General features: G+C 37.5%; 1 protein-coding gene across 1 annotated transcript; it reads left to right on the plus strand.

Moving 5' to 3' along the window:
* Positions 1–952: 952 nt before the first annotated feature.
* Positions 953–7478, plus strand: LOC137963976 (uncharacterized). The gene is made up of 2 exons (XM_068811214.1): positions 953–2684; positions 7448–7478. The coding sequence occupies exon 1, from the start codon at positions 1378–1380 to the stop codon at positions 1807–1809; it is 432 nt and encodes a 143-aa protein (XP_068667315.1). The 5' UTR covers positions 953–1377; the 3' UTR covers positions 1810–2684; positions 7448–7478.
* Positions 7479–14002: the final 6524 nt, after the last annotated feature.

The following is a 14002-nucleotide window of genomic DNA, read 5'->3' on the forward strand; positions in this document are numbered from 1 at the left end:
TCTTCAACCGCTAAACTAGAGAGCAACAAGGTTAGTGACTCCTAACCTCTCATCCGTGGACTGCCCAAGTTAGAATCTTTTCAGCCCCTAACCCGGACAGTAGCTGGAAGGGTCCTAACCCTCTCAGCCGTGAGCAGCAAGGGGCCATTCCCCTCCTGTCCGAGAGCAGCAAGGGCTTCCCAACCTCTTACCAAGAACAACAGCATAACTGCAAAAAGGAAGCTCATTTCCTCCCAATCGAGAGCAACAACTCTCTTACAACTCTGGATTCACCAATCCCACACCGAGTTATCAAAGCAAGGGACCATAACAACTTTGTATTAGAGATATACCGTTGTTGCAAGTTCGAATCCGGAGGGGGTGACCTAGATGCCAGATTAAAATTACTGGTAGGCTCAAAAAGTGGGTCAGGCCAGTGTTGCTAGAGTGGGCCATTGAGGATGTCAGCTCAAAATGGTGAGAGTATTGTTATGATCGTGAGGTTAAGTACTTTTGCTATCTAATAGATCGATCTTTTGGTAAGTATTGGCTAGGTACTTAACATTTGATATCAGAGCAGGAACACAATGAGTGATTTTTCATCCCGAGAAAAGTATCTGGCCATACTCAATCTATTGGGAGAAATGCATGCAAGGTTTTTAGCATTGGTAGAAATACGCATAGAAATTTTAGCATGCCGTGATGGAAGGCGTGAATCTTCCATTAAAATTTATAAGGAAGGCGCCAAGCATGGAAATTCGAAATCGGGGACCATGAAAATCTCTAAGTAGGGAAGACCAGAGCACAATTCCCTAACATGGAAATCTGATATCGGGGAACCAAAAAATCTGAAATCGAAGGCTTATTCTGCAAAAACCTCACCGATAATGGCTGAATTGGGTTCGACATAAAAAAACCCCTTATCATGGCAAGGAAAACCCCTTCCGGAATAGGAGATAGAAATATTTCTAGAGACTCTTCCCACCTGGAAAAGTTTCTGACCTACCTCTTTCTCGGAAAAAAGTCGACCTAAATTCTCCAATCTTCACCGACTGGAGAAGCACCATGTGGCTGCTGTTTGCCATCCAAAAAAGGTGAGGCTCTGTCGGAAAAAGGTCCGGTTGGCTTTGGTGGAAGAAAATACTTCAGGAACAGTGAGTTCCGAATTGAAATGTTGACACCTCTCACGGTTGCTCTCAGCAGCCTAGCGGGTAACTGACTTCAATGAATTTTGGGGTCAGTTTTTTAGACGATTTTCTACAAATTTCGTTTTCTCCTTTCTCTAGTCCTTCATTGTTTTTAAGAAAACACTCTCAAATTGGGTTGAGGGTGCACCGTTGGACACAAAAATAGAAAGGTTACTCCAATTTTGACGGAGTTCAAGCTTTAGTGTCTGAAATGCGAGATGGGAATTTTTTGGGTAGTTTGGGAATCATACAGAAATTTCTATGGGTGATGAATTATCTTACTATTGATGAGAACATAATCAATTTCTGGGTGGAGACTGAACAAAGTATACTTGATGCGGTTTTACGTGGGCATATTGATTTTGCGTCTAATCCATGGCCATCAATTTCTAGTGGTGCCTCATTAAGCAGTGGAATTAGCACACGGCCTATAATTTTCTTGCAATATTTCGGGAAGATAGGGAGAATGGACGAGGCCGTGCAGCTGTTTGATGATATGCCTGAAAGAAAGGTGGAGAACTGGATTTCTTTGCTAAGAAGTTCTGCTGAACAGGGGAATGTGATAAATTACATTACTGTTGTTGAGAACAGAAACAGTGTTCTTACTGCATGTGCCATTCTTGGATTCTTGAGATTGAGATGATGATGAAATTTAAAATTGCTGCTGCTGTTGCAGTGAAGAAAGGTGCACAACATTAGAAAACTGAAACTGAGAGTAAGGATTTTGATGCTGCCAACCAGGATAATGAGGCAATGTGGATGGATATATATGCAAAGTGTGGGATGGCTACAGTCAATTTTTTTTTGCTTCTGCTGTTGCAGTGGTGATATATGCTGGCATGCACAGAAGGATACATGACCACTAAGTTGATGACGACTTTTAAATTTGCTGCTGCTGTGGCAGTGCAGAAAGGGGCACAACAGTAGAAAATAAAAACTGATAGAAATGATGTATATGAGCAGAATTTATCAAGTTCAGAGGCTTTATCATTATCTTCAACAAAGGGTGCTATTGGGCAGCTGGGGCTGTTGAAGCAGTTGAAGCAATCTTTACTGTCTACACTATGGAATTGCTCAACCAACCATAAATCTTCACAATGCAGATCCTGATTTCCATGATGATTCCATGCCTCTGAGTGTTTCAAGGGTCTTGCCAATCAGGGTTTGCCTTTCAAATTCTTTGCACTTGGAGGAACACTTGCAAATTTTGAAGTGGTGTGATATTGTCATTTTGACTGCTGTCTACAAAACAGTGCTGCAAATTGAGATAGGAGGTGAAGCGGCAATTTTGCACTCTATTTCAATGGAAAGGCTTCAACTTGCCGTGGCAATGAATGCCAACTTCCCTACTGCTGCTACATAAATTCACCAGAGAGCACTATTTGCTCTTCGTAAGTCTTCTCAGAAGAATTATAGCAACATTGCTGCTCACAACTCAGGCCTAAACCATATTGGTCTGCGGATGGAGAAAATCTTTCAACAGAAGAAATATGTTGTTGTTTGTGAGAACATCATCAGGTATGGAAGCTTTGTTCCAAGGGTCATATTTTTACTAGAAATACTTTTTCAATGTTTCCTTAAAAAATGCACTAACAATGCCTTATAGTTATAGAAAGTAATTTTTTGCAGTAAAAATTGCTTTAACACAATAATTTCCTGGTAAGAATTTTCAGCTAGAATTATTTTCTAGGAACCATGAAGTACTAATGGTCCCTCATGACGTATATTTACTTAAAATACCTTTCAAATATTTTCTGAAAAAAAAGGTACTAACAAAGCCTTGTGGTTGTAGAAATTAATTTGTTTTAGCAAAAATTGCCTTACCTCAAAATTTTCCTGGTAAGCAATTTCAGCTTAAAAAGTGTTTCCTATAAACATAAGGCAGTAATGGTTCCTGGAGACGTATTTTTACTAGAAATGTTGTTGAATTTATGGGAGAGAGAAATACTTCATTTACTTGTTGTAATCAGAGTACATGAACCCTTATTTATAATAGAGGAAACTAGTGGAGTCCGATTACAATTAAACTACCCTTGTCCCAATTACACCCAAACTCTAACACTTAAAGATAAGTCTTAGCATAATTAAATACCTCAATATAAATAGAAGCCTAATATAGCTAAAACACCTTTCAATAGAAACTCTTCTATGAGACCTCCTTCCATAATAATTTTGCCTTTGTAAGACTTCTTATTGTGAGAGTCATGTAAGAGGCTTTCATATCTTCTTTTCAACACTCCTCCTAAAGCTGGAGTTTATAACTTCAGCTTGCAATGAAAAAGATTCTTGGTCTTCAATTTTATTTGTTGCAAACTTTTCTTCTTAGATGCAAAAAAAACTTCATCTTTAAAAAACTTAATTTTTTTTGCTCCCCCTTTCTTGCCTTTTTTGTGCTCCCCCTTTCTTGCATTTTTTGTCACATTAAAATTACCACAACATATAGAATAAAATACCTCTTTCTTGTAATTCTTCTTCTAATTTTTTTCCCTCAAACTGGGAGGTAATGGCAGTGATCCCAGTTTGAAAAAAATAACATAGATGTAGTAATAAGGTCCTCCATGTCCCAACTTGGGCACCGACTCTCAAAGATAGAAATCAGTGATACATGAGTAATGCTTGTCATTCACAAGACGGTGATAAAAGACCCACGGATACATATAAAAGGTCTCAATGGACTTAAAGGTAAACCAACCAAAGCAACACATAAGGGGTTGGCTCAAAGGGGTATGTGAGAGTCAAATAAAGGATGGTAGGAAACAGGATGCCAAATAACGAATGGGTAATGGGTAAAGAGGAAGATAAGATGTTGAGGCCACCATGTGCTTTATTTTTCTAAGAAATTCAAATTCTGTAGCAGATGAACCAATACTGACAACAGTTAGCAAATAATGAACCCAAGGCAAGCAACTGAGAAGTTCTTCTTCAAAAATAATGTCTCAATCAAAGAGACACAATAACAATAGTGGTAATCGGCCAATCCCCAAATAACATGTACAAAATATGCAATTGTATAGCAACGGATAACTGGTAAATAATGGAAGTCCATTAGAGTAATAAGGATACATGAAATAATTTGATGTGAGTATCTACAGCAAATAATATTGTTACAAGGTGAGAGCCACCATGATCACAGGAGTAGGTGGGACCAACCATGATCACGTGAAGTGGCATGATGAGTCATCACACTAGCTGGAATCCTTCTCACATAAGTTGAAATATTTGGCAATCTTTCTTGATTAATGTAATTGATTTATCTTCCCTTGATTTGTGTAGATTTGGATAATCATGATTGATGTTATTAGGGATATTAGGGATCCTATCTTATCTATTTATATGTAATTGAAATAGTATAAATAGGGGTCTTGGTTGGAGGGTTCAATCCTCTCCACTTCTCAACTCATAAAGAATCTCATTCTATCCTAAACTATTTTTCTCTCTTTTCTGTTCTCTCCTCTCTACCCAAGCTCTCTCTCTCTCGTTTTGTTTTTTTTCTTCTCCCTCTCTCATCTTGAGTGAGGTTTCCATCGTGGGGTCCTAAATTCAACATAGTATCTGTTATAATGTGGGACCCACCATGGTGCACGAGATGGTGGGATCCACCATGAGGACGTGGGATGCCAAAAAGAGTCCTCACCCATGCTAGAACGAGTTAAGAAGATAAGAAGCACAAGCTAAAAGTAGTTAGAAGACCTGAAGATCAAGTGAGACCCACAAAGATACCACGAGCTGGTAATCTTATCAATATGAGCTGGAAGATCATGTGGGACCCACAAGGGTTAAGGCCACGAGCTAGCCTTCTCCCTTATGTCCACGTTATTGAAGAAGATTTGTAGTTTAACTTATATAAGACTTCTAGTAGATTGTGTTATCTTTTCATGATAGACTTATCTTAGAGAGTTAGGGATGAAATGTAATTAGGAGATTGAAAGGTTAATTGTATAAGGACTCTATCACTTCCTCTAAAATAAATAGAGGTGTTGTAATTCAGAATTAATCAAGTCACACAACTCCTTCTTGAGTAAATCTCTCTCTCTCTTGCTTGGTGCACACCTCTCTTTTTCCACTTCTCTTCTCTGTACCCAAGAGCTTTTCTCCCCTTTTCTTCTTTTTATTTCTCTCTTATCTTGCTTAGAATATTGGAAAAGGGATCCTAAATTCAATAGTATTAGAGCATCAAATTTAGGATCCCCACGTCAAAAGAATGCTCTAAGAAGTTATGATCAAAGCTACTCGTAGAAGCTCTTTGTGAAGCAAGATTGATGCTTGTGAGATAAGTTTTTTATTCTTTTTATTATTACTTCAAGTTCTTTGTTTTTGGATAATTAGAAGAAGTTTAAGAGATGATTTTATTTCTGTCTTCATCTTATGAAAATATTGAGATTTAGGCATCTCGGATTAGAAGAAATTTACCATGGCAATTTTGTCGGATTGCAAGTTTTTGGCTGAAATTCGGTTTATGTTGAGATTTTCTAAATAAAAGTTAGAATTTTTTTGGAAAAATATTTTCCTAATGAAGAAAATTATCTTCAGCCTATTATGAGTGGATTTTTATCCACTGGATTTCAGAAATCTAATTACATACCTTCCATGCTAAGCTTCTCCATTAACCGAGTTGTTTGAAAAACTCTACTTGGTTTTGTGATATTTTGGAGAATTTTTTGAGAGCCAAGAATTGGTTGATTGTTCTTGGAAAATCAAGAATAGAATATTCTGTTTTAAATAAAAATAATCAAGCACAAATTAAGAAAGGAAGTGGTCCTTTGAAAGTTTGGTAGACTCAATCCATGAAGAAAGGTTCCTGTTTTTTAAGATCTCACAATATCTTCTTGATTAGGCCTGATTTTATTTGATTTTTGATCAATTATATATTCCCTAATTCATGAGGAACTGAATATATATACTGGTTTATCTCAAGCTGGAGTCAAATATATTTTTGGAATGATCTTGGAAAAATCTAATTCGGAATTGTTAGCTTACCTTACTTGATGTCATGCTTATTGATTAATTTTTGCTATTCTTTACAAGGAAGACTAGAGAATTAATTATAGAAAATTTTGGCCAGAAAATTGACTGGCCCAAGAGGGTTCCCTCTTTGTCTAAAGACTTGATCAAGCTTGGGATCTCCTCCTTTCTACCCGAGCTAGCCTTGGCCGCACTTGAATCTCCAAGCTTACTTAGGCTACTTCAAATTGAGTACACTATTACCCTTGGATGGCCTCTTATGTCTGAAGAATACATGGGGTGACAAAAATGATATTCTTAAGATTACTACCATACCCTTGCAAGGGATATCAAATTTCTTGATCTGGTGCACATCGGTTCGACGGTTCTTTATAACAAGGGACCTACTTCGTCACCTCACCATACTTGGGCTACCCATTGATGAAGAAGATGTTGCTTATGCTAAGTGGTTAAAAAATGACACTTTGGTAATTAGTTGGCTAATCAAAAACTTGGAAGAACCTATCTCCAACAATGATATTCATTTTGACACCACCAAACAAATTTTGGAGACATGTGCTAAGTTGTACTCTAGCTCTGACAACTTACACATGTCATATGATATTCTCCAAAGAATGTTCAACACTATACAAGGAGAAAATATACATGAGTATTTGGCTCATTTTAGAGGCCTTGTTCAAGAATGGAAGCTAGCTAAGCCTACCTCCACCAATGTCTTTGTCCAAGACAAGTAGAAGGAAGCCTTAGCCACTACCATTTCCCTAGCAAACATTAAGCCATATCTCAAAGTTGCGAAAAGTCAACCCAGCACCTCTTCTATTCCCACCTTTGATGATTTATGTACCACATTACTCTGCATGTCAGACTCTTCTTCTCCTTATCCTACTAAAGTATCATCCACTTTGTACTCCGAGCATAGGAGAACATCAACCGACTGCAACCGAGGCTGTGGAAGAAAATTACAGAGGAGGATGAAGAAGAGGTGGAAGGAATGGTTTTGTTAGAATAGACGGAAGGGAATGCACCCATTGTGAGAAAGATGGCCACACTATAGATCAGTGTTTTAAAATCCATGGCAAATCGGATTGGGTTAAGGCTAATCAAGCCTCAATAAGTCATACAAAGGAGGACCATTTACCATAGCTGACGGCTCCGAAACTAAAGTTCTGGGGAAATGATCCACATCTGTTACACCATCAATTCCGCTTATATATATTATTTTTGTTCCTAATTTTCCCTTGAATCTTTTATCTGTTAGTCAGCTAACATAAAATTTTAATTGCTCAATTACCATCTCACCTGCTTCTTGTGTGTTTTAGAATCTTACAATGAAGCAAGTGATTGGAGGAGGCCATGAACAAGGGGGACTCTACCACCTGGACGTGCCTCAAATAAATGCCATCTCAATCAAGGAAACTGAGACAATTCTATGGCTCAATCAAGGAAACTGAGACAATTCTATGGCACAATAAATTGGGACATCCATCCACACAATCTCTTCATCTTCTTTTTCCTACCTTTAAGGATATGTCAAATTTAAATTGTGAAGTGTGTCAACTAAGCAAACATCAGAGGACCACATACTCACCTCGTCCATAACTTAAAAGTATTTCTCCTCTTTTCGTTGATCCACACAGATGTATGGGGACCCTTGAACATCTCAAACATTTCCTAAGTCAAGTACTTTATTACATTTATTGACGATTGTACTCGTACCACATGACTATTTCTTTTTAAAGAGCGATCTAAAATACCCTCAATTTTTAATCCCTTTCATGCTATGGTTGTCACTCAATTTGGTAAAAGAATCAAAGTACTTAGGTCTGATAATGCCAAAGAGCACTTTCAAAGATCTTGACTATTTTTGTAAAGAGAATGACATTATCCATCAAGCATCTTGTGTCTACACCTCCCAACAGAATGGTGTACCAGAATGGAAGAACCGTCACCTTCTGGAGGTAGCTCACAACTTATTGTATACCATGAAAGTCCCATACTTTTATTGGCCCCATGCCATCCTTACTACATGATTTCTTATAAATAGGCTCCCTCTTCCATTCTTGTTCATAAATCCCCATATTCCTTATTGTTTCCACACGGTAATCCCTTTTCACTTCCCTCAAAAGTCTTTGGTTGTACATGCTTTGTTCATATTAACTCTCCAAAACATAGTAAACCTGATCCAAAATCTGTCAAGCGTATCTTCTTAGGATACTCTCGCATGCAGAAGGGTAATATTTGCTACCATCCCACTCTCTAAAGGTTACTTTTGTCTATGGATGTAAATGTTTTTGAAGACTCTTTATACTACTCTGACAATGTTCCTCCAGGTCTCTCTTCTATACTAGCTTCTCCTCGACCGGTTGTGCTCCGTGCTATGAAAATTGTTGAACTACCTGAAGAGCTGGTTGACACCACTCCTGCAGAGTTTGTGGATCCCATCAAGTTAAGTCCATCTTCTCCTGTTCCTTTTGGACCACAATATGATATTCGACCTATTGCCTTAAGAAAAGAACCCAGAACTTGCACTAGGCCCTCTACTTCTCACCACATATCCAATTTTTTGTCTCACCATCGTTTATCCTCTTAATGTTGTCAAATGTTTACATCTATCTCCTTCATCTCAGTCCCACGGTCCTATCAGAAGGCTCTGAAACATCTAGGGTGGAAGACAATGGATGAAGAAATGCAGGCACTTTATGAGAATCAGACATGGGCTCTAGCTCCTCTTCCATTAGATTAAAAACCTATCAGCACAATCCAGATGGATCAGTTGCTCGCCTTAAGTTCTACTTAATTTCTAAAGGCTATACGTAGTGTTATGGGATCGGTTATGAGGAAACATTCTCCTGGTAGCCAAATTGAACTTGGTACAATATTTATTATCGCTTGCTACTAATTCTTCTTGGCCGGTCTATCAAGTAGATGTGAAAAAATCTTTTCTCAATGGGGATATAAAGGAAGAAATTTATATGCAATAATCACTTGGATTTGTGGTTGAGGGGGAGTTGGCATGTCGATTGAATAAATCCCTTTATGGTCTAGAATAGTCTCCTCGTGCATGGTTTGATAAATTTAGCCAACCACTTATACGGGCCGAATTTCACAGATATTTCATAGATCACTTTTGTATTTCTTAAAGACACACCTAAAGGCAAAGTGATTTTGAACTATATATGTTGATGATATTGTCTTAACCGGTAGTGATCCTGAGGGCATTCAAGAAACCAAGGAAAAGATATATGAAGAATTCAAGACTAAAAATCTTGGACTACTTAAGTACTTTCTGGACATTGAAGTACTACAGTCCAAACATGGGATTATACTATCTCCAAGGAAGTATGTCCTTGATCTACTGGAGGAGACATGCGTGATGGGGTGTGGACCAAAAATAGTAGACTGATCAGTAGACAGCAGAATCACCGGGCTGAGATTATCGTTCAGTTGGGTTATGAAGCAGTGGAAATTATGACATCAAGACAATCTACGCCTACTTGGGAGGGTTTCCAATCAGTGAGACACAACTGCAATGGAAAAATAATAACAATGATTGCAAGATGACACCAGCTCGAGCAAAAACTTTTAGGAATAAGGGAGATGCCAACTATAGAATAAATTCAACTTCTAGTATTGGATGTATAGCCGATTTCTAACTCTGCAATCCAAGTAGGAACGACACGACACTTCAAGATGAACAAGGTCTAGAAGCTTCTAAATTGCTAGTGATCATAGATCAAAAAAGGATCACATTAACTATGTGGGTTGACCTAGTCAACTCACAGAACGAGCTCTGATACTATGTTGAATTTATGGAAAAGAGAAATACTTAATTGACTTATTTTAATTAGAGTACGTGAACCCTTATTTATAATAGAGGAAACTGGTAGAGTCCAATTACAATTAAACTACCTTTGTCCCAATTACGGCCAAACTCTAACACTTAAAGGTAAGTCATAACATAATTAAATAACTCAATATAAATAGAAGACTAACATAGCTAAAACACCTTTAAATTGAAACTCTTCTATGAGACCTCTTTCCATAATAATTTTGGCTTTGTAAGACTTCTTATTATGAAAGTCATGTAAGAGGCTTCCATATCTTCTCTTCAAAAAATAATTTTCCAATGTCTCCTAACTAAAGGCACTAACAAGACCTTAGAGTTGAAAGTAATTGTCTTGCAAAAAAATTTCTTGGTAAAAACTTTTCTCCTTGAAAAGTGTTTCCAGAAAACATGAGGCACTAATAGACGCTAGAGATATAATTTTACTAGAAATACATTTCCAAAGTTTCCTAAAAAGGCACTAATAAGGCCATAATGATGTAAAAACTTAGTTGTTTCAGAAAAAAACTTACCTTGCACTAAAATTTTCCAAGTAAGAAATTTCATCAAGAAAAGTGATTCTTGGAAACATGAGGCACTAATAGTCCCTGGACATGTATTTTTACTAGAAATATTTTTCCAATTTTTTTTGAAAAAAGGCATTAACAAGGCCTTATAGTAGTCAAATGTAATTTTTTTTTCTTGAAAAATTGAAATACCACAAAATTTTCTATGTAAGAATTTTCAGCTTGAAAATTGTTCCACGGAAATATGAGACACTAACAGTCGGTCCATAAGACCAAGGAAGACCCACATCCAAGAGATGTGGAAGATGGGCTCATGGCCCATAGATCAAGTCCATAACTTCTTCTTCCTCCTGTTTTCTCTCTATGAGTCCCTTTCTCTTTTTGTCCATGAGCTAAATCCATGGAGTCCTGAAAATCAATATGGTATCAGAGCATTGATTTTCAGGACTCGTAGCTATGGTTCCAAAAATTCCTTTTCTATCTCTTTGTCTTGTGTCCTTGTGTTTTGCTTATTCTCTCCCCTAGTGAAACCCATATTTTTTCTCTTTTCTTTGCTCATATTGCTACTTTGATTGATTATTCTTCATCCTAGTATTTTCTCGCTAGTTGAAAGATTTCCATTGCCAGCCAGATTATTTTTTTGGTTCTATTTAGGAAGCAAGGAAGATGACTTTACTGATTTCGGAAAGTTCCTTTGCTGATTGATTTTTTGTCCGTTGCTTCTTCGAAGATGCCGTGATTACCATCTGAAGTCTTGGTGGTTCTCAAGTTTTTCATAACTGTTTGAAAGCCAGCATCGCGGGAGAAGATGACTTTGCTCCCGAGACTACGAGAAAATCCCATTGCTGTTGTCCATCCCAGGTTGGAGAAGATCGTAAATTGATCTTATTCTTTGTTTTCCATTCAATTATCCAGCTAGATCAAATTATCCTGGCATTATGGTTTATTTCTATTTGGTTGCTGCTGGATCTTTGGTTCTCTGATCCTGCCTCATATGTCTACTACTTTCTGGAGATAGAATTGTATCATCTCTACTGTCAGACTAATTCAGAAGTTATTTAGATGTCGTATAGCTCTCTCATTCAGCCTGGTCGTTGGATTCATTCCAAGTTAATCTTGTGAGTTATCTGGCCGTATTGATCATCCTCAATCAAGGATCTAGCAAGTTATACGCTAAAGAAGTTTATCTTGGAAAGGCATCTCCACTGACATATTTTTTTCAAAACAAGTGATTTCTTTCTTGTTTGGAAATATTTTTTTTCCGTTTGGATTGATCAGTAGTTCTAGCATTGTCTACTAATTTTCCGAATCTAACAGCAACGAAGACATTTTTTTCGGACATAATCTTGCTGACAATCTGGCCGTATCTACTTCTGCTCCAGTTATCTGCCGTCAATCTGGAAATTTGATCTTGGTTTGATCTTGCAGCTGGTTTTTGAAAATTTGGAAATTCTTCATTGGCGTTTTTCCTTTCTCCGACTGCTACTACAAGATCTCCTACCATGATTGTCTTTGGTTTTCCAATCTATTTGGAAGCAGGCAGAAAGATGAAGGTATTTTTGTATTTTATTCACCAAGTTAGGTAGATTGATTTTAATCTAGCGTTGGTTTTGCCAACCCTAACCAGACCTTGCCGGGCAACCTACCGACCCGCCCGACTCATTCTATTCCCTCGGGTTAACCTAGTGGGTTGGGTCAACCGAGTCAACTCTGTCCAAGTCAACTCTGTCCTGGTTAGCCTGACTCGCTTTAGTTATTTTTTTACCTCGATATACATGTCTAGGTCCCAAGTTTTATACCTATTCTTCTACAACTAGGACATATTGATCTACTATTTGACTCAACGCAATTTGGTATTTTTTCCAGCTGGATTATTATTTTGAGGCACAACATATTCGTTGGTCAACTTATTGCATTGGATTATTTCATGGGTCATTTTACAAAGTTTATTATTTTGATACGTGTTATGTGTGTTGGAAGATGGTCATGTTATATGGACTCAGGCCCATTTCAGCTGCTGCTATTGTGTCTTTTTGGATGAGACATTATTATTGAAGAAGAGGTGGCCTCGATATCCTTTCTCCTACCATCCTTTATTTGACTCTCACATATCTTTGGGCCAACCTTTTGAATGTTGCTTCGGATGGGAGTTTAAGTCCATTTATACATACATATGGGTGTTTTAATTCCATTGAGACTTTTTCATATAGATACCGGGGGGTTTTTTATTGCCATCTTCTAAATGACAGGCTTTACCCACTTATCACCCATTTCGACCTATGAGACTCGGTGTGTGGGTTGGGACACCGTGATGGAGGAGAGTATTACTACATATATGTTACCCCTCTTAATTGGCATTTATTACTCCCACCACTTGAAAGTCGTTGTCCCGTGGAGGGACACGGTGATGGAGTTTTATTACACTTCTGAGTATTGCGTCCCACTACCTATAGAAGATAGGAGTGTGCCCTACATCCAACATGGGTTATGACTAGAGTATGGAGCAATGTTGTACGGCTTTGAGTGATTTTAATCTCACTTATCTTATGCCAACTGGGCCTCATGGAAGAGACCACTAGCATGAGGGGGTTTGTTGGAAGATGGGCCCAAACCCACACGACCTAGGAAGGCTGACAAATCCATGTGTGTTGGAAGATGGGCCCAAGCCCATAAGACCAAGGAAGACCCACATCCAAGAGATGTGGAAGATGGGCTCAAGGCCCATATATCAAGTCCATAACCTTTTTTTCCTCTTGTTTTCTCTCAATGAGTCCATTTCTCTTTTTCTCTATGAGCTAAATCCATGGAGTCCTGAAAATCAACAATATTTGCATAAATTAATTTGTTTCAGCAAAAAGTGTTTTACCAAAAATGATTCCTAGAATGAATTTTCAAGTTGAAAGTGTGTCCAGAAAACATCAGGCACTAATGGTCATTGGAGATGTATTTTTACTAGAAATACTTTTCCAACGTTTCTTGAAAAAATATCACTAACAAAACCTTCTAGTTATAGAAAGTAATTTGTTTTGGCAAAGTTTTCCTAGAAAGAATTTTCTGCCTAAAATGTGTTTTCTAGGAAACATGAGGCACTAATGGTCCATGGAGACGTATTTTTACTAAAAATATTTTCTTAGCGTTTCCTAAATCAATGCTTTAACAAGGTCATATAGTTGTAGAACGTAATTTGTTTCAACAAAAAATTTCGAGTAAGAATTTTGAACTTCAAAAGTCTTTCTAGGAAACATGAGGTACTAATTGTCCTTGGAGATTTATTTTTATAAGAAATACATTTCTATCTTGTCCAAAAAATGCACTAAGAAGATCTTATAGTTATAGAAAGTAATTTGTATCATAAAAAAATCCTAACCACAAAATTTCCCTGCTTAGAATTTTCAACATGAAATTTTTTTCTAGGAAACATGAGGTAGTAACCCAAGGTTCATATTTTTACTAGAAATACTTTTCCAATGTTTACAAAAAAAATGCACTAACAAGGCTTTATAATTGTCGAAAGTAATTTGCTT

Source organism: Aristolochia californica, unplaced genomic scaffold, assembly GCF_029961685.1.
Source record: "Aristolochia californica isolate CCGP_79_NKW_82.1479 unplaced genomic scaffold, dmAriCali1.0.hap1 SCAF_4, whole genome shotgun sequence".
NCBI lineage: Eukaryota > Viridiplantae > Streptophyta > Magnoliopsida > Piperales > Aristolochiaceae > Aristolochia > Aristolochia californica.

What these genes read in the sequence shown, in the direction of transcription:
- LOC137963976 (XM_068811214.1), top strand. Translation starts at nt 1,378, where the DNA reads ATGCGAGATGGGAATTTTTTGGGTAGTTTGGGAATCATACAGAAATTT.